Source organism: Wyeomyia smithii, chromosome 1, assembly GCF_029784165.1.
Source record: "Wyeomyia smithii strain HCP4-BCI-WySm-NY-G18 chromosome 1, ASM2978416v1, whole genome shotgun sequence".
Taxonomy (NCBI): domain Eukaryota; kingdom Metazoa; phylum Arthropoda; class Insecta; order Diptera; family Culicidae; genus Wyeomyia; species Wyeomyia smithii.
In genome coordinates, this window is record NC_073694.1 from 150615070 (window position 1) to 150636123 (window position 21054).

Consider the following 21054-nt stretch of genomic DNA (forward strand, 5'->3'; position numbering starts at 1 on the left):
AAATGTGATAAAATATTTCCACAACCTGCTACGTGCCCTATCTGTTTTATAGTTCGATGACAACTGGCCCAACTGGCAGACAATAAAACAATTTATAATTTAACGTGGCATCGGTAAAAGTGCCATCTAGTTTCTGATTATGCCGCTTCCGTTCTGAACAGCTGTTTGAAAATGAATGCAAATATTGTACACTGCGACTTTTATCTTGTAAGAAAAGCACAATTAGATGATATTTTTCTAACGAGCTATGAGAATATGCTGGATACGTCAACATAAATCTACTGATATCCCAAATCGCAAAAATAGCAATCATTAACGAGAGTGAGATTAGAAAAGTAGGTTACAATGTCTGGCCCAAGGTTGACGCACTTTTCAAGGACGCTCTCTACCGCTGCTATTACTTACGCCAATTTATCGTTCTGATGCCAGCCAAATAGTAAAATTCACCGCCTTCCTGCCTTAACAACCACCACAACCAAAACAAGCCATGACAAATAAACTGCTCTATCGCTTATTAATAAACTGGGCGTACAATGCACAACACGAACGTACGAAGACCTCAATCAAGGTCGGCAGAAATGCTGTGCAAATTTTATTTTCACTCGCTAACACTTTATTTTAACAGTTAAACTTGCACTGATTGAAACACCTTTACCAATTTGACAGATTTGTTACAGTTTACGTGATACAAGTGGCTTTAATAAGAGGAAAATCTGGCAAATGAAATTTCTCGAAATGGCGACGTTGTGCGCAGAAGTCCGGTGACTGTAAAAGGCAAGACGGCGACGACGACGACGGCGAAGACGATGACGACGTGGTCAATGAACGTACGAGGAAAAACTGAAACTGAACTGTAAATCGATGATGAATGCCCCATGCACAGCGGGCGCAAAACCAAAAACATGAATGAACCAACCGAACGAGGTGAGCAGCACGTGTTTGCTTTTCTGTTCGATGCGTGCACTCTCGTGTTTGGGTTTCACTCTCTCGTGAGAGTTACTATGACTAATGAACTATGAATTTTTCTGACATGACTCCTTCACTGACAGCATTTGGCCGTTAGAAGTGTTAAAAATTTAATAATTAGGGATCTTTTATCCAGGATTCATCAAAATATAACAATATATATATCGCACGCTTATAATAGTCTTGGGGCCAATCGCGGTCTCGATCAACTAAGATTAGTTGAGAGAGTTCGTTATCGATATTGTTTTTGGCACATTTCGCATGTGTAGGATAAGTACAACGATACACCGTGCCCCAGTGCTGAGCCGAGAAAATTTCCAGCTCGAAAAGATCCTCGACTCGATCGCGAATTGAACCCGATATCACAACCGTGTGGGAGAGCTAGCCGACCGACATCGCTAATTACAGAGCCACGGGGACCACAAAATATAACAAATGGGCCGAATTAATCAAATTATAAACTTAAAGCAGATGCAGCTAATAGTGAGTGCACGTTTAGCTCATGACATCCAATCAGTTTAAGTCCACATGTAAGCTCTCTACTCAATTGTGCATATTTCTTTCGGACATAGTTATTTTGCATTAATCGGGGATTGGAATCAGGAACGGATCAATCGGTAAATACCTAGGCTACGAACACGGAAAAAGATCCGATCACGTCCGATCCCTCAATGAACCGATACGGACTGGCTTACGTGTTCCAGAACTACAGCGGCAGGGAGTCGAAATCGCAGCGATTCAGGAGGTTCAATGGCCAAATTCCGAAGAAACGGAATTCCGTGCAGTAGACCCTATTGCACACACTTCTTTCAAGTACCACATCTACTACAGTGGCGGCGAAGCAGCGGAACGGGGCTTCGGTTTCGTAGTGCTAGGAAGTCAGAAAACAAGAGTCATCCGGTGGAGGCCCGTAGATTACCGTATTTGCGTGTTGAGGATGAAAGGCAAATTCTTCAACTACAGTTTGATCAACACCTACGTACCGACCAATGAGTATAAAAGAGAGGTGAGGAGGAAACTTACTAACACTTGCACGTGCCCCTCTGCCCATAGTTGATGCCAAATAGTGACGTAGCTATTCGGGTTTCCCATTGAGTTCGTCTAGTTGTTTACATTTGAAGCATTTACATACTAATACTAGAAAAATTCACTCTCCTCCTCACCTCAAATCCGATGAAGTCCAAGATGAGTTCTATGACAAGCTTGAGTAAACCTATGACGAGTGCCCAAAACACGTAAAAGTCGTCATCGGAGACACAAACGCACATGTTGGGAGAGAGGAATTCTTCCGTCCAGTCATTGGAAGGCATAACCTCCACTCGTCAACCAATGAAAACGGCCTGAGGCTGATGAACTTTGCCGCGGTCACAGGAATGGCCATATGTAGCTCCCATTTTCCACGTTTGAATATTCGGAGACACACCTGGAGGCATCAAAATGGTAAAGCCTGTTGCCAGATCGATCACGTACTGATTGACGGTTGGCACTTTTCGGATGTTACTCATGTTTGGTCTTTTCGGGGACCAAACATTGATTCTGATGTTTGGCAAGAACTGCCGAAAATAGAACCCACCGTCGGAAGAAGCGCGAATACGAGGAGCAGGTACTCGCCAGCGCAGAGAACAGCTATGCTCGAAACGACGTGTGATAGCTTCTATAGAACAGTCAACAGAGTAAGAAGCAGAAGTTTCCCTGTGTCGGTCATGTGTAATGCTTACTGATAAACCGACGCACAGTGGTTTGAATTGTATGGCAAGGGCGGTCATAAATCATTTTTTTACAGTATTGCTCTTGAAAACAACTGAAATTGACAGAATTAGGTGTTTTTCGACTATAACAAACTTTTCTGGAACTGCCATCATCCATCGCCATTATTATGCATGCATAATGTGCCAATCGAGTATAGGGTGCCAATCGAGTATAGGGAAAAGTTTGACCATTGAATTTCAAATAACGGCAGCTTTCAAAAGTTTCGCCTTCTTGAAAAAAGACCCTATGTAAAATTTAAGCACGATCTGGTTTCGTTAAGTGAACCTCAAAGCTCAAAAAAGATTTTTCTTCTTTTACGTTATTCTTCTGGAATAACTTCAAAAAAATTTGATGTTTCCTCAAGAAACTCCCGTATTTCAACACCAAATATCAAAATTCGAATATAGAGAAACGTTTAAGAACAAATTTGTAAATTTGAGCTGAATGTACCACAACCCTTCTAAGAAACTATGCAAAAAGTATGAAATTCAAACGAAAAAGTAACCATTGTTAGGCGCTTGTCATCGATCACAACCCTTCTAAGAAACTATGCAAAAAGTATGAAATTCAAACGAAAAAGTAACCATTGTTAGGCGCTTGTCATCGACTAAGATGCAAATACATGCAGCTGGAACCTTTAACAAATCATTTTTATGTCCTAAATCTTTCGTTTGGTGGTAATTTGGAGATAGTATCTTGCGCGGAGCACATTTAAAAGTTTTCATGATTTTAAGTATGAGTAGGTCTCTCTGACTTTATTACAACGTTCCCTCTTACGACTAATTATGATTACAGTTTAGCACATACCTATCCAAACAACACCGCAATAGCAAAACAAACCTGTTTTTTGAAGGCTCATGATGAAAATGAACAGATGAAGCTATTGAATTTGTTCTACAGCGGATATGTACACAATGTAAAAAAACACGTCTGTTTAAGTTGATTTTGCAAGTGTCAAACACCTTCCCTTATCTCGTGCTCAAAAGTAAACTGTTCATAAAATAGGCCAACGGAAACAGCTTTTCTGCATTCTCAGGTCTATAACCGATCCATTTAAGGTGAAACGGGACGTGGTCGCGATCAACTCGAATTGCAATCTAATTTTTTTGATTAATGAAGACTACGTACATGATACTTTGATCAATTGTTTGCACAACATTTGCATTTAGTTTGCATTTAGTTTGCATTTAGTGGAAGTCGAATTTTTTACGATCAAAATACAGAAGTAAAAAGAACTCTAACCTCAAAATTGTATAGGAAAAGGCCACAATCCCGTTTCACCTCAATCAATAATAGCAAGAAACCGAAGAAACTTTTTTTCTATTTTTGGCCTATGAGCGAACCACTGTGCGACGGTTGCAGCCAGGTGGAAGGAGCATTTTCAGGCGCTATTGAACGATGAGAAGCCGGAAGAGTAGAGCAGAAACAGGATGACGATTCTGAGTGACGAACAAGCTGTGGAGCCACCTACACAGGGGGAGGTGAAAAAAGCGATTAGTGATCTGAAACCCGGCAAGGCTTCTGGAAAGGACGGTATTCCGGCCGAACTTCTAAAAGCGGGAAGCGAGCGGCTGTATTGTGCGATGCACCAAATAATACTAAGGATCTGAAAAATAAAATTCCATAAACTACATCGACACAGTTCTCGACGTTTTAAGCATTTTTAAGTCATTTGGCATAAAAAAATCGATTTTGAACATTTTCCGTGCTTTTTTTATCAGTTGAAAAAGTGAAATTTTGACCGCTTTGAGGAATCACTTGTCTAACTCCGTTCGAGTCTTAATTTTGAATGAAGACATTTTTCGAGAAGGAAAAACTTTTGAGCCTTACCGCTAAACGAAATTAGAAGCTCAAATTTTTCTCATACATCCCATTCTGCCGTGGGCTGGGATTTTGACGTAAACGCCAAATTTTCAAATTTCGTTTTTTTTACGTAATACTATAGTATAAATAGCCCACTTCAAAATGCTAGTTGCCGTTTTCAATAATATTGAAAAATAGCTGAGAAATATCAAAAACAAGAAGTGACGTTAGCGCCATTTTGTATAGAAATGACGATGAGATAGGAGTGCTTCGATGCTTCTGGAGCGATTTTGTGTTTTTGGCGCTTACGTCAAAACGCCACCCCACGGCAGCATTGGCAACCTAGTGAAGTCGCAGACATCCAGGAGGTTCAGTGGCCGAAGACGGTTGCACATGAGTTCCAAGCGGTAGATCCTGTCGTGAGAGCGACTTTCAAATATCACATCTACTACAGTGGCGGCGACAGAGGTGAACGATACGTCGGTTTCCTTATACAAGAAAAACAGATCAATCGGGTCATTAGGTGGAGGCCCATCAGTGACCGTTTATGCGTGTTTAGAATCAAGGATAGATTCTTCAATTACAGCTTGATCAACGTATACGCACCGACAAACGATAAGCCCGATGACTTTAAGGAGTTCTATAAGTTTCTCAATAAAACATATGTTTATTTATTTATTTATTTATTTTCGTCAAGCAAATGTAGTCTACAGTTATAATAATACAATGTTTTCTTATATTCTATACATTATTTCCAGTAGTTAGTCGTTTTTTGATTTGATTTCTGCCCATAGTGATGTCGATATTTTCGCAGTGCTGATTATAGTGACGCATCATGCGATTTATTGGGCCATTTTTTGAGTAGTTAGTTCTGTGAGAGTTTTCCGAAAATATTTTACGATTTGACGACTGGGTGCATAAAAATTTAGTTGCGATAATAATTTAGAAGATTACACGCGTTGAGAAATAATGTCATTGATAAAATGAAGCATGGAAATTTCGCGGCGTTCTTTAAGTGCTTGTATGTCTATAAGCATGCAGCGTGCTTCATATGATGGTAAGGGAAATGCTGTCCAATTCAGTTTACGAAGCGCGTACAAAAGAAAAAGTTTTTGGACAGATTCGATGCGTTCTTCATGTGTTACAATATAGGGATTCCATACAATGCTACAGTATTCCAGAATTGGTCGGACGTATGTAATATATAATAGTTTGATTGTATATGGGTCTTGAAAATTGTGGCCGAAGCGTTTTATAAAGCCCAGCATACTATTTGCTTTGTTGATGATTGTATTATAATGTTCTAAGAATGTAAGTTTGGAGTCTAAGATTACGCCTAGGTCCCTTACGATTTGGCATTTTTCTACTGGTTGGTTTCCTAAGAAAATGTTTGTAGGTGCTGTTACTGTTTTTCTGCTAAATGCTATTGAACTACATTTTTTGATGTTGAGTTGCAATAGACTTTTGTTGCACCAAGTGTAGAATACATTAATTTCATTCTGGAATATTTCGAAGTCTTCTGCATTGATTATTTCTATAAAGAGCTTCATGTCGTCAGCATATATAAGCACACGTATTGATTTGAGAAAAAAGGAAATGTCATTCACGTATAACATAAAAAGAAGAGGGCCCAGGTGAGAACCTTGAGGAACCCCGGAAGTTACTTCTATTGGGTTTGAGAAGGAATTTTGAAAGCGGACTATTTGTGTTCTCTTTGTTAAGTATGACTGCAGCCATTCCAAGAATTTTGTTTCCATTCCGTATTTTTCGAGCTTGAAGAGCAATAAAGGTATGTCGATTCTGTCAAATGCCTTGCTAAAGTCCATATAAAGAGCTTCTACGTGGTTGCCGTTGTCCATTACAGTCAAAGTAAAATTTATGTATTCCAAAAGATTTGTGGTAGTTGATCGGCCTTTATAAAAGCAGTGCTGTTGAGTTGTGATTTAGTTTTTTACTTGCTGAAAGATTTTTTCATTAATTATTGATTCAAATAATTTTGGAATGCATGAAATAATGGCAATTCCACGATAATTACGAATGTCTGATTTAGCGCCAGATTTGAAAATTGGCACTAAGTATGAGGTTTTCCAGAGTTCTGGAAAAATTCCATTCTTCAGAGATATATTAGAGAGGTGTAGTAAAGGTGTAGATAGTTCTTCTGCCAAGTTTTTGAGAAAAATTGGAGCTATTCTGTCAGGTCCAGGACCTTTCGTAGCGTCTAAGTTTTTAAGTGCGTTCTGAATTTCGAATTCAGATATTTGATTGACAGATAAAGAATTCGAAAATTCAGGAAAATACGAGAAATATTCGCGGTCGCGGTCTGTTTCTTCAAATGTGGTGTATATTTCTTAAAAAAAAAGTGGCAAAAAGACTACATATTTCATTACTAGTGTGTCCTACATTACTGTCAAGATGCATTCGTGATGGAAAGTTGTTGCTTTTTAGTTTGGTTTTTACGTGATTGAAGAAGTTCTTAGGGCAGGACTTGATTTGATGTTCGACTTTACGGTTATGCTCTTCGTGCGCAATTTCAATGGCTGCGTCAAGTTGACGGCAAATTTCTTGGTAATTTTGAAGATTTTCGCTATTGTTGTCTTTTTTGTATATTTTATGTGCTTTTTGTTTTCTATTTTTTAGGTTCTTCAATTGTGGATTAAACCCCACAGGATATTTGTTGGTGTTCGTTCGTCTTCTTCTTCTTAGTGGTACATTTTCTGATATAATTTGATTAATTATTTCATAAAATTTTAATACTTCTTCGTTGACATTTCCTTCTTTACAAATAATACTACGCCAATTTATTATGCGTAGTCTACGTGTAACAAGTACACATATGATTTAAATATACAATTTTCACTTCTTATATTACGTCTTTCTTCTATATAAATGTTTATTAATTACTTAGTTTGCTATCGAACATAATTTCCAAAATAAAGTTAGAGTTTAAATTATTATTAATTTTTTTGCAAAAGATCTTTGACTCAAACACCGCGAGCAATATCACGGTCAAAGTAGTAATTGGCATAAAAACTCAAAGAATGAGATCCCCGGTGCTCGATTTCTCTAATTGCCTTTCTCCACCCATGCCACCGAAGCGACGAGCAGCGCGTGGGCGGATCGGACTAATCGACGACAGGACGCATCGAGCGGCGATGCCGCCCTCAGAAAACATTCTCAAGTAAACCCCGGGTATTGAGTGAGTAGCTGGTTTTTGATTTATCCATGCGCATGCGATACTAAATGTCTCCATAATTAAACGAGGGAGAGAAGCAAGCGAGTTTGCCCACCGCTTACCCCCTACCCCCAATCGTGGGTGGAATTGAAACCGCACGGGGCACGTGATAAGAGCTAGCTAGAATGATATAGAGGAAAGGGAATAGAGAAATAGTTATGTGCTAGAAGACAAGATGGAATAAATGTTACATCATGGTTTGAAAAGCAAATAGAATTATAGTTATCATTTAGCGAAATTAAGATGTTTTGATGCGCTTTATCACAGTTCTCGGTTAGGTTTTTCATGCTGTTCGGTTCGTTTACTTTCTTATTTTTTTCATGAATTTACTGGAGAGGCTGACTCCGATATCAGCCAAGGCAACTCCCAATTCGCTGATAGGCAGTCGAGTGGGAAGTTGAGGCTTTGCTAGGGATGAGAAAACCCCCTTGTGTAGTATCGGTGAGATCTAAAATCGTGTGTTAGGACGCCGAAGTCGTCGCGTCAGTCAGGTTTTCCGACGCAGGTGTATGCGGAGTACAGCGAGAGTTTTGAGTCTGCCAACTTGCTTCCCCTCCCTAGGATAGGGATAAAAAAAAGGAACCTTCTCCCAAAGGTCTCAGGTCGGGCAATCGTTAATCGTGGTGGGTGGTCTCTCGCATGAGAGTGGCGCTTAAGCCACCCACTTAGCACCGGGGTGCATGCAGGCGGACCAGTTGCATTTGGCGCCCAACAATACAAGGCTTTTTCGGATTGTTTTTGTTTGCTTGGTGCATGAGCACAATTCAATGTTATGTATATATATATTTTTTTCCTTTCCAAAATTTAAACTAGATATATGTTAGATTAACCATATACTTCGTTCGTTCCCCAGGGGAATTTTCGGAATTTTTTTTTCTCTTCTTTGTTAGTTTTCTTTTTGTAAATAAATATTCTAAACGATATAAACGTTATTGCATGATCATTTATTATTTATTTATATCTAATTTGTTGTTTATTTATGTTGATCAATTTGTTATTTATTTATTTATTTCGTTTTGTTATATATATATATATATATATATATATATATATATATATATATATATATATATATATATATATATATATATATATATATATATATATATATATATATATATATATATATATCTATATATATATATATATATATATATATATATATATATATATATATATATATATATATATATATATATATATATATATATATATATATATATATATATATATATATATATATATATATATATATATATATATATATATATATATATATATATATATATATATATATATATATATATATATATATATATATATATATATATATAGATATAATCCTAAATATACTTGATACATATGAACATAATTTTCAGTTTTTTGATATGCTATATACTTCGTTTTTGTTATTTATTTGGTTTCTAATTTTCTAATTCAAACATTCTTGGCCGTTTGCGTTTAGTATTTGAAAGTACTCGTCATATCAATTTTGCCTCTAAAAGTAAAGTCTATGGTATTCAAAATGAATCGGCTTTTTCCACATGCCGAGGATCTGAATCAAGAAGAAGTGGATTACGAACTGATGATTCGTAATTAAATGTATTTAATCTAGATATCGCCAGTAAACAAAGACTTCTAAGAAATCTGTTTAGAGAAGATAAAAATGAAGGTCGCAACTATCGCACTGCCCTCAGTATTATGGACGAAGCATCGCATATTGAAGGGAGAATAAGTAATTTAGAGAAAGCATTAGCGAAGAAAGTAGAGGCCAAATATGAATCGAGAGTGTTACATTACTGGTATCGCGTAAAAAGGTGTATAGCAAAAAGTGAAGACAAAAAAAGGGTCAGAAGGGAATTAACGCGTAGAACAGAAAAGGTGATGGTAGACTTTCAGTTTGGGCCACCGCTCTCCCCGTATAAGGTACACATAAATAACATTATTCAGGGAGCCGAAGGGGGTACCCAAGAACAAGGATTCAGCTTTCCTAAGCCCATCACTTCCCATAGTGCGCCACCCACACCTTTTACGGTTGAACCACTCATACCGAGTTTAGAGCCCAACAAGACGCAATTGTCGCGAAACGAGTCGAAAGGAGCAGTCCCTAAGCTACAATCGGTAACGTCGGAGCCAGTTGTGACGATTTCAAAGCGCGAATGGGAAAATATGCAGAGGACGTTAGTGGAACTGAGAAGGAGGCTGGATGCAACCAAGGCTATGACTGAAAACAATGTTCGTGCAGAGAACACGAGAGCGGAAACATGTACCACCAGAATGGGGCAAGTTAACAGACGCACCTTGCCTCCCCTGAACCTTGCACAAAAAGGTAAAGAACTCACCCAAGACACGGACACCAGTGAAGAAGAAAGTCTCAACTGGCCACCAAGGCGATCTCAAAGATTTCTATCGAGCAGCGATTCGGATCGATGGGCCGACGAAGGCGAATGCAGCAATCCCGGAGGGTTTCACTTCGATAGAATACCACAACAGTCAAGACATCAAACACACAGTTCCGGACGGCGAGATATGTTCGGTAGAGTGGAAAAATGGAAACTACGATTCACAGCAGAAGCCAGGTGTATGACAGTGGAAAATTTCTTGTACAAGGCCAAGAAACTAGCAGAGCGCGAAGGAATTTCGAAAAATACGCTACTAAGAGATATCCACATGCTGCTTGAAGGAGCGGCTTCCGATTGGTTCTTCACGTACGTTGATGAATTGAATACGTGGGAGGTCTTTGAAACAAATATCACGTACCGTTTTGGAAACCCAAATAAGGACCAAGGAATAAGATCAAAAATACAGGAGCGGAAACAGCAGAGAGGAGAATCATTTATCGCTTTTGTCACGGAGATCGAAAAACTTAATCGGATGCTTTCCCGTCCGCTTTCGCAACGTCGGAAATTCGAAGTGATATGGGACAATATGCGCCAGCATTATAGGTCCAAGATATCAATCGTCGAGGTACAAGACTTGCAGCACCTCACAAGTCTCAACTATCGTATTGATGCGGCCGACCCACAACTACAACAGTTTTCGACTGAAACAAACTTTCACCGTCAAGTAAACCAGCTCGAAGCGGAAGACAGCGACGATAGCAGCGAACAGGTAACATCGATAAACGCGGTATCAAACCGACCGAATCGACCGTACCCAGCACCTAATCAAGGGTCCGGTTCACGCCATCAAAGAGAAAGACCGCGCAATCACGAAACACACGATAATAATCCTAGACCGACTAAATGCTGGAACTGTCAGGAAGATGGGCATGGCTGGCGGCAATGCAGCAAGCCCAGACTGATATTCTGTTATGGTTGTGGAAGCTTGGGGAGGACAATCCGAACATGTGAACGCTGTACCGGTTCGGCCAGAAACATGGCAAGCCAGGAGAGGCAGGGAAACGAGTAAGAGGATGCACGTCCGCGAATGCGAACACCCCAGTTGTCCAAAATGCTCCCAAACTAGTCCAACAGAATTCCGATCACGATCCGCTTTTACAAATTCACCACATTAATGTGCGGGTAAGCAAATGCCCACACATAAAGGAAAAAATTTTCGACTCGCAGTTCGAAGCATTGTTAGACTCTGGCGCAGGGATCAGTATCCTAAATTCCCTAGACGTCGTAGAAAAGTATAGGCTAAAAATTCAACCAGCCTCGGTGCGTGTATCCACTGCGGATGGCACGAACTACGAGTGCATCGGTTGTCTAAATATACCATTTACATATAAAAATGTTACAAAAGTAATACCAACCATTGTCGTTCCGGAGATTTCAAGAGAACTCATTCTCGGAGCAGATTTCTGGGAGGCTTTTAAAATTAGACCGATGATCGATTTAGGACAAGGCCCGGAGCTCCTAGAAACAGTAAACCCGAAAACCAACCAGCAAATATGTTTCACGATCGAGCCAGCAGATTGCATTGCGGACGTGAATGAGGAAGAGGAAGATGAGACGCTGGATATTCCAGTATATGAAGGTCCAACAGATTCTATCCCGGACCCTGAGGCAATAGAAACGGAGCACATCTTAACTACCGAACAGCGGAACGATCTAACAGAGGTGATTAAAGCTTTCGAATTGACGTCGGCAGGCAAGTTAGGAAGAACACATTTGATAGAACACGAGATCAGCCTGAAGGAAGGAGCTGTACCTCGGAACCCGCCAATGTATAAATGCTCCCCGTACATTCAAAAAGCCATAAATGCAGAGGTAGAACGGTTTAAGCAGCTAGATGCCACCGAAGAATGTTTCTCGGAATGGACAAACCCCTTGGTGCCAGTGCTCAAGAAAAACGGTAAGGTACGATTGTGCTTGGATTCGAGGAAAATTAATAAACTTACAGTGAAGGACACGTACCCAATGCGGAACATGCAGGACATATTCCGGCGTTTGGGGAGAGCCAAATATTTTTCAGTTATTGACCTCAAAGACGCCTATTTTCAAATACCATTGAAAGTGGAAAGTCGAAATTTAACAGCATTTCGTACAGCGGAGGGGGTTTTCCGATTTAAGGTGCTCCCTTTCGGCCTAATGAATGCACCGTTTACCATGTCGCGATTGATGGCAAAAGCGATAGGGTCGGACCTAGAACCAAGAGTCTTCGTCTATCTTGACGACATAGTCATTGCAAATAATAGTTTTAATGAGCACCTTGAGCTCTTAAAAATAGTGTCGGAAAGACTTCGGAAAGCAGGACTGACCATCTCTCTCGATAAGTCAAGGTTTTGCCGAAAACAGGTGATTTACTTGGGTTATCTGCTTAATAAAAACGGGGTGGCGATCGACAGCTCTCGGATCCAGCCGATTCTGGATTACGCGCGGCCAAAAACGCAACAGGACATAAGAAGGTTGATGGGATTAGCTGGGTTCTACCAGCGATTCATCAAAGAATATAGTAGGATAACAGCACCCATCTATGACTTACTGTCAAAGCAACACAAAAAATTCACTTGGACGAAAGAAGCGGAAAACGGACTAAACGAGTTAAAATCGGTCCTAACATCGGCACCGATTTTGGGAAATCCTGACTTCAGCAAGATGTTTATCATCGAATCAGATGCTTCAGACCGTGCAATCGGGGCCGCTCTGTTACAGGACCAGGAAGGAGAAAAGCGAGTAATTAGCTACTTCAGTAAGAAGCTCAACAGAACACAACGTCGTTATTCAGCCGTCGAGAAAGAGTGTCTCGGTGTACTGTCAGCGATTCAACATTTTAGGCATTATGTGGAAGGGACCAAATTTCGCGTAATAACGGATGCCAGAAGTCTGCTTTGGCTATTCAATGTAGGAACCGAAACGGGAAACGCAAAGTTACTCAGGTGGGCACTGAGAATTCAGACGTACGATTTCGACCTCGAATATAGAAAAGGGAAAAATAACGTGTTGGCAGACTGTTTGTCACGTTCGATCGATGTTGAAACAATAACAATAATTAGAAACGACCCAGGAAAGTACAGTGAGTTTCGAATAATAGACGAGAAAGTGTACCAGTACGTCTAACAAACCAGCAAGCAAAGTGACCCGAGATTCACGTGGAAGTAATTCCGCCTTCAGATCAGCGAAACAGAATTATCGCCTTAGAACACGATAAAGCCCATTTCGGGTTTGAGAAAACACTAGCAGCGGTTAAACTCAATTACACATGGCCGAAAATGAACGCAGATGTCAGGAAATTCTGTCGCGAATGCTTAAAATGTCAGACAAGTAAGGCTGGAAATCAAAACGTTACCCCACCGATGGGGGCACAAAAGCCAGTCCAATATCCGTGGCAGTTTGTCACCTTGGACTACGTTGCCCCATTACCACCATCCGGGCGAAACCGTAACACCTGTCTTTTGGTAGCAACCGACGTGTTCAGCAAATTTGTCTTGGTACAACCGTTCAGGGAAGCAAAGGCCAACTCACTCGTTGACTTCGTTGAGAATATGATTTTCCGACTATTCGGGGTACCGGAAATCATACTATCAGACAATGGTTCCCAGTTCGTCTCGAAAGCGTTCAAAAATATGCTGGAAACATATCATTTCTCGCATTGGTTGACACCTGCATACCACCCTCAGGTCAACAACACCGAAAGGGTAAATCGAGTAATTACGACCGCCATTCGAGCCACCATAAAAAAGGACCATAGCCATTGGGCAGACAACATACAAGAAATTGCCGATGCAATACGGAACGCAGTTCACGACTCGACAAAATACAATCCCTACTTCGTTGTATTCGGCCGCAACAAAATCTCGGATGGGAGCGAGTACAGCAAGATTCGTGATAATTATGAACCGGGTGAGGAGGGTGAAAGCGCGACCGTGGAAAGAAGGCAAAAGCTGTTTCAGGAAATAAAAGCGAATCTTACGACTGCGTACGAACGCCACGCAAAAACATATAACCTTCGTTCAAATGCGCAATGTGTTACCAATACGGTGGGAGAAAGGGTGCTGAAACAAACCTTCGATCTTTCAGGCAAGGGGAAAGGGTTCTGTAAGAAGTTAGCACCGAAGTACGAGCCAGCGATAGTGCGAAAAGTTTTGGGGTCTAACACTTACGAATTGGAGGATTTGTCAGGGAAAAGGTTTGGTGTCTATTTTGCCAATAGGCTGAAAAAGATGCATTCTTCCCATCTAAGCAATTGAGTGGAAATATTTATGAGTTATTAAGCTATGAACCTCCGAAAGGAGTGACCACAGATTACGATGAAAAAGAAAACACCGCAAGGGTCATAAGCATCTAAAAGCCATTCTTGACGGACTCGTGCAAGCAACACTTCGGTTTAGCCTGCACTGAGGGTACCAAGTTTGAGCGTAAATTTTATCACGGTTCAGCCAGCTATGAATAAGCTTCACTGAAGTGACGGTTAAGTGGACGAACTACGAACGGTTTGCCACACAAGATCAAAACTGACCAACATCACCATATGAAACCGGAGACGACTGCGATAGTCTGTCCGCTCGCAACGGACTTTGTAAATAATTTGTATATAGTAGGTGTACGCTTGGAGTAAGCGTTGTCCGTGTCCCATGCAGGGTCCCCATGCGCCAGTAGATCAGCAGCACATCCAACAAAGGCTAAGTAATTTGTCTCCGAAAAAAAGAACAGCCGTATGCTTCGAAAGTCGAACTATATTTGATATTATATGTGTCAGGAAAAACCAGCGGAAGGCCAGTAAAAAAAACCTGCATCTTTTAAGTACTCGTTGTGTTGTGTTGAGTGGAACGTATGTAACGTGTACAGTGCTTGCAGATTAATTGGGTGATTAATCAGTGTTATGTAAAGTGTGTGCGGTATTTATCATACATTAAATAATATTTTATATTTATTTCACTAAAACTAAGTTAGCTCCTTCTATCAGATTTTAGAGCTTCTCGATGATGGTTTAAAGGTGATGTTGCAGACGGAACATGCCGCCCCCCTTGAAATGATTATTTCAACAGGATAACTGATTTAGATAAACGTCATTCTTCAGGATTGAACTCGTCGAGCACTAGCAGTATCTTAAACAGGTCGCTGTAGATTACTAGCCGAGTCCTATGCACTCAGTAGGTTTTCGGCTGTTACGGTGTTGAAGCGGGGTCCATAGTATCTGTGGCGTCTCTAGGATCGTCTTGTGGAAGTGGGCACATGTTGCGAATCGTACGGCGATAGATTTTGTTGTCCCCAAATAGAACATCTGCAACCCTCACACACTTATCCTCACCAGCAATCGTCTTAACGACACGTGCAATAGGCCATTTCGTAGGCGGTAAGTTGTCCTCATGTACTAGCACCATATCTCCGACGGAAAGGTTCGGATGTTCGCCAGGCCACCGTTGAATCCTTTGTAGAGTAGGTAAGTATTCCATATACCAACGGGACCAAAAAGATTGCAGCACCCGTTGCAATTGTTGCCAGCGAGACAGGCGGTTTGGAGTGAGTGAGGAAAGGTCGGGCTCCGGTATCATTTGGAGAGGAGCACCGATAAGAAAATGACCAGGAGTGAGGGCTTCTAAGTCATCAGGGTCGTTGGATAAAGGTGTGAGTGGTCGTGAATTTAAACACGCTTCGATTTGAGCCACCGTAGTAGTCATTTCTTCTTGAGAAAAAAGCACATCCATGGTTACACGGTTTAGTATATTTTTTGTTGATTTTACGCAAGCTTCCCATAATCCACCAAATGAGGGTGAACGTGGGGGAATGAAATGAAATGTCATTCCAAAACGAGTGGATTCACCTGCCACTTGCAGTTTATGTTGTTGTGAATGGAATAGTTTTCGCAGTTCTTGTAGCTTTCTATTTGCGCCTACGAAGTTAGTCGCGTTGTCGCAATAAATGTTCAATGGATAACCACGACGAGCACAGAATCGACGAAGTGCAGCAAGGAATGCTTCGGTGGTAAGATTGAGCACTAATTCTAAGTGAGCTGCTTTCGTTACCATACAGACGAATACACAGATGTACGCTTTAATAGCGTCTTGTTTTCGAGGAGGCTTAATGTAGACAGGTCCAAGAAAGTCTACTCCAGTATTTGTGAATGGGCGAGAAGGCGTTACTCGAACTGCAGGTAAATCAGCCATTACCTGTTGCGCAAACGTTGGTTTATTTCGGAAACAGGTGTGACATTTGTGGATTACGGAGCGAGCTTTGTTGCGTCCGTCAACCGGCCAGTACCGGCGGTGAATAGCAGCGAGAAGGTTAGTAGGTCCAGTGTGAAGCGTTTCTTCGTGTTTATCGAGAAACATGAGATCCGTGAATGGATGATTTTTCGGTAAAATAATTGGGTGTTTGCGTCCAAGCGGTATCGGCGCGTTTTTCAATCGACCGCCAATTCTTATAAGCTGTTCATTTTCCAACATTATCGGCTTGAAATAGCGTAATGAAGAGTTTTTGCTAATGGATATCTGAGATTGAAGCCTTGTATAATCCTCACGAAAATCGGTTTTCTGTATCTGTCGAATTAACATAACTTCAACGACGCATAATACAGATGGAGAAAGAAATCCTGTGACTCTGTCGATCTTGCGACGTTTACAGTTTGTAACAAATCGCATACAGTGAGCGAGAACTCGTAGAGCACTGTGTAACGAGTTATAATTTTGGAGATACTGTCGAATCCATGTATCGCCAGGAGTAGTGCATATCGCAGAAAAAACGGTTGATCTCCGTTTTTCGAGATCCAAATCTGATGGACTGTTATTCTTCCACAACGTCGATGTTTTTGGCCACTCATTACAGGGATCCGAAAGCCAGCGTGGACCGTGCCACCAAAGTTCGTTGCCAATTATAGACGATGGAGTTAGTCCGCGCGAAATATGATCTGCTGGATCGTCTGCTGTTGAGACGTGGAGCCGAGTGGCAGATTTTGTCAAATCCTGAATTTCTGCAACACGGTTCGCCACAATTACCGCCCAAGTTGAAGGCTGACCCGAAATCCAATGAAGCGTAATCGTTGAATCTGACCACAAGTATACAGGACACTGTATTGTTATACAATCAGAAACCCATTTCTGCAGATTTGCCAAGAGTTTGGCTGCGCACAGCTCGAGTCTTGCTAGTGTTGGCCTTCGTTTTTCCAATGGAGAGACTCGCGACTTAGCAACCATCAAGCGAGAAACCACTGCACCAGACTCGCAAACGGAACGGAAGTAAATGCATGCCCCATATGCATACTGGGACGCGTCAGCAAAGCCATGCATTTGAATTGAGAGCACTTTGTCGCACAATACGAAACGTGAAATTTTGAGGTCCTTGAGCAGTGGTAGTTGCCCAGCAATTTGAGCCCATTTTTTACACAATTCTTGAGATAATGGCTCGTCCCATCCTAAATTTCGTTACCAAAGAGTTTGAATGAATATTTTAGCTAGAATTATTGCTGGACCGACTAATCCTAAAGGATCAAACAAGCTGCAAGCCTGAGATAGTATGCTTCGTTTTGTCGGTTTTGATTGCACGCACCATTCAGGAATCTTGAAAAGGAGGATGTCGTTTTTTGGTTTCCATAAGAGGCCAAGAGTTTTGATCGGAGCGGATTTATCAAGCTCTAATACGGAAGACTGTTCTACATGATCTGTAGGAAAATGTTTAAGAATCTGCGGACAGTTCGATGACCATTTGCGAAGGGGAAATCCTGCGGACGCTAGCATTTTCGATGTTTCAACCACTGCGAGAGAAGCTTCTTCTAGAGAATCGAATCCAATCATAAGGTCGTCGACGTAAAATCCCTTTTTCACAACTTGTACAGCAGCTGGAAAATTTTTAGCTTCATCATCTGCTAGTTGTTGTAAACAGCGAGTTGCTAAATAGGGTGCAGTTGTTGTACCATACGTCACAGTTGTAAGTTCGTACGTACAAAGCGGCTCCGACGGTGAACTTCTCCACAGAATTCTTTGCAATGATTGATCACTTTCAGTTACCCAAATCTGACGATACATTTTCGTGATGTCAGCAGTTACGGCAACCGCCTTAGAACGAAAGCGAAGTATTGTAACAATCATTTCATCTTGCACTGTTGGACCCTTCAGGAGCAAATCGTTTAGGCTATAATCAGAAGTGGTTTTACATGAACCGTCGAAAACCACACGAAGCTTAGTGGTAGTGCTGTCCGGTTTGAAAAGAGCATGATGCGGCAAATAGTAGTTATGGTTTGAAGAGTTAATCGCTGGATCAATCAATTTCATATGTCCAAGACGAATATATTCAGACATGAAGTCAGAATATTGGCGACGGAGTTGTGGATCACGTTCTAACCGTCGCTCTAGGCAGTAAAACCGACGAGTGGCAATTGACAGCGAATTTTCGAGTTGACCAATAAGCTCTTGTTTTTTGGGTAGCGAAACAACGTAGCGCCCAGTCGAATCCCGGCCAGTGGTGGCTGTGAAACTGTTTTCACATTCCTTCTCCTCCAGGGACCAAGTTGAGTTAACCTGACAGTTCTCCAATTCCCAAAACTTTCTGACACGTTTTTCCAATTCCCGATAAGTTTCCAGATGACAATGTAACTGAGTTTGTTCTGTAGTATCGTTGTATTGTAAGCCAGATACCAACCAACCAAACACCGAATTTTGTAGAAGTGGCTTGTCCTTTCCGATTTTCTGATGACCTCTGCGGATAAGTTCGAAAAATACCTGAGCTCCAATAACAATGTCGATAGGACCTTTCGAAGCGAACGATGGGTCAGCGAGGTTTACGTTCTCCGGTACGTTCCAGTCACGGGTATCAACACTCCATGTTGGTAAATCGTTGGTTACCTTTTCCATGATGACAAAATCTAGCGGCACACGAAAGTTATTAAAACGGGAGGCTACGGTTGCAACCGAAGAGTGACTTGCAACTGTGGCAACGTCACCTCCAATACCAGCGATTTCTATGTTAGCCATTGTCTTACGAGCATTGATAAGCCGACGAAATCTTTCTGTCATAAGGTTCGGCTGCGAAGCATTATCGAGTAGAGCGCGCGCAAGAAACGAATTTCCTCTAGGTCCCAACACCTTTACAATAGCAGTAGCAAGAAATACTTGACTTGGGACAGATTGCTCGAATCGAGACGTCACCGAGTGTGTTTTAGGTTGCATGACGACGTTTGAAGCAGCTGGTTCTTGTGAGGAAAAGCTTAAACGATGCATTGACGGTGAAGAATATAATTTACTGTCGTGAAGCAGAGTATGATGCTTGGCTCCGCAATCACGACATACACCATACTTGCAACTAGCTGAGTCATGCCTTCCGCATAGGCCGTTAGCGCACAAACCTGATTCCTCCACTATCGAAGTTCGACGAGGCAGAGACAGATGCTTAAACTGATCGCAATAGTAGAGACGATGTCCCTTTTCACAAACAGGGCACATATCCTTGAGATTACATGCTGTGGCAGGAGTAGATTGCTGTAGAAATACTTTGCTCCCGGATGGAGAGTAGATACATCTCTCCGAGTAGAGTGTTTCGAGTTCAGTCACATATTCACGAATAAACTTGATCAGTTCATTGTAGGTAGGCATTCTACCCTTTTCAGCAGCCCTCTGCCACTCTCGAAGCGTTGACTGATCCAGCCGAGATGTTACCATATACACTAGCAGTGAACTCCATCCGTTGACCTCTTCTCCGAGCTTTTCCAAAATACCCAAGTTATTTTCGAACTCGCCAATTAGATTAGTTAGTGCTTTAGGACATTCCTTCTTAACTCTTTCTATTTTGAACAAAGCTTCTATATGATTTCGAGTAAGAATGTTAGTATTCTGGTAACGATTTGTTATTAATTTTAAAGCAACTGAGTAATTATCCCCTGTCACTGGGATTTTATCGATCAACTGTAATGCTTCGCCTCGCAATGTTGATTTAAGATAAAAAAATTTCTGCACATCGGAAAGATCTTGATTGATGTTCACAAGTGAGTTAAAGGTATCGTAGAATGAAAACCATTTAACAATATTTCCGCTGAGTTCGGGGAGCTGGATATCCGGAAGTTTAAATGTTCTAGTTAACCGCTGTGGTAGCTGATCAGAGGACTCAGTCGCGATTTTTGCAACGACAGAACTAAAATATCCTTTGAGCATAAAATAATCACGTTCGAAGCATGCCATATCATTCTCAAAGTCTATGCCTTCAATAGATTTCCCGTCCGTCAGTACCTCTAGAATGCAAAAACATTCGCGAAATCGCTCGTAGTTGATATCGAGTGCCTCCATTCTTGCTTGCACCTGTCCACCTTCTGTTATAGGATCGAAGTTTTCTTTGAAAACGCAAAGTCGTTTTAGAAAATCACGAGACTGGCGATAAGTCGCAAAGTGTTTTTTAAAACTCGCTGTCCTTTCCCATCGTATACGACAAAGCAATGAGCAAATTTTGAGAGAGATCGAATTTACTTGATTAGTAACCGAATGGGCTATTATTGTCTAAGCAGTGAATTGCGAACGAAACCATGTGTAACTTCACCGATGAATCAAAAATCAATTGTTCGTGGCCCGTAAAGCACAAACGAATAGTGCCGCAATGAATATAATTGTCGCCTAATAAAAATATTGTGAACGCTTACGTGACCTTGGTATCCACGAGGTGATGTATCAATAGCAAATTGTTAGCGCGATGGCGTCTCAGTGTGATAGCGTCTTATGAGTACAACCAACACTTGGGACGCTAAAGTTGTTCTCGATGACCAAAATTCCCTGCAATCGTCAACACTGCGTAAAGTTCACGTTTAAGAGGCTTAAATCTCGGAGCGATACTTTCCTCTTGCTGCTGGTTCCATATAATCAGAATGCGCTGGCAAAAAGTTGTTCCTTGAACGTTGAAGCTCGGATAAAAATCCGGTTCGAAGGACCATGTACGCTTGGAGTA

At 41.2% G+C, this 21054-nt stretch overlaps 2 protein-coding genes across 2 annotated transcripts; both read right to left on the reverse strand.

Annotated features, from left to right (window-relative positions):
- Positions 1–15302: 15302 nt before the first annotated feature.
- LOC129717273 (uncharacterized) lies at positions 15303–16580 on the reverse strand. The gene has a single exon (XM_055667135.1). It carries the CDS (start codon positions 16578–16580, stop codon positions 15303–15305), a length of 1278 nt encoding a protein of 425 aa, XP_055523110.1.
- A 975-nt stretch (positions 16581–17555) lies between these two features.
- On the reverse strand, positions 17556–20405 carry LOC129717274 (uncharacterized). Its single transcript, XM_055667136.1, has one exon. It carries the CDS (start codon positions 20403–20405, stop codon positions 17556–17558), a length of 2850 nt encoding a protein of 949 aa, XP_055523111.1.
- Positions 20406–21054: the final 649 nt, after the last annotated feature.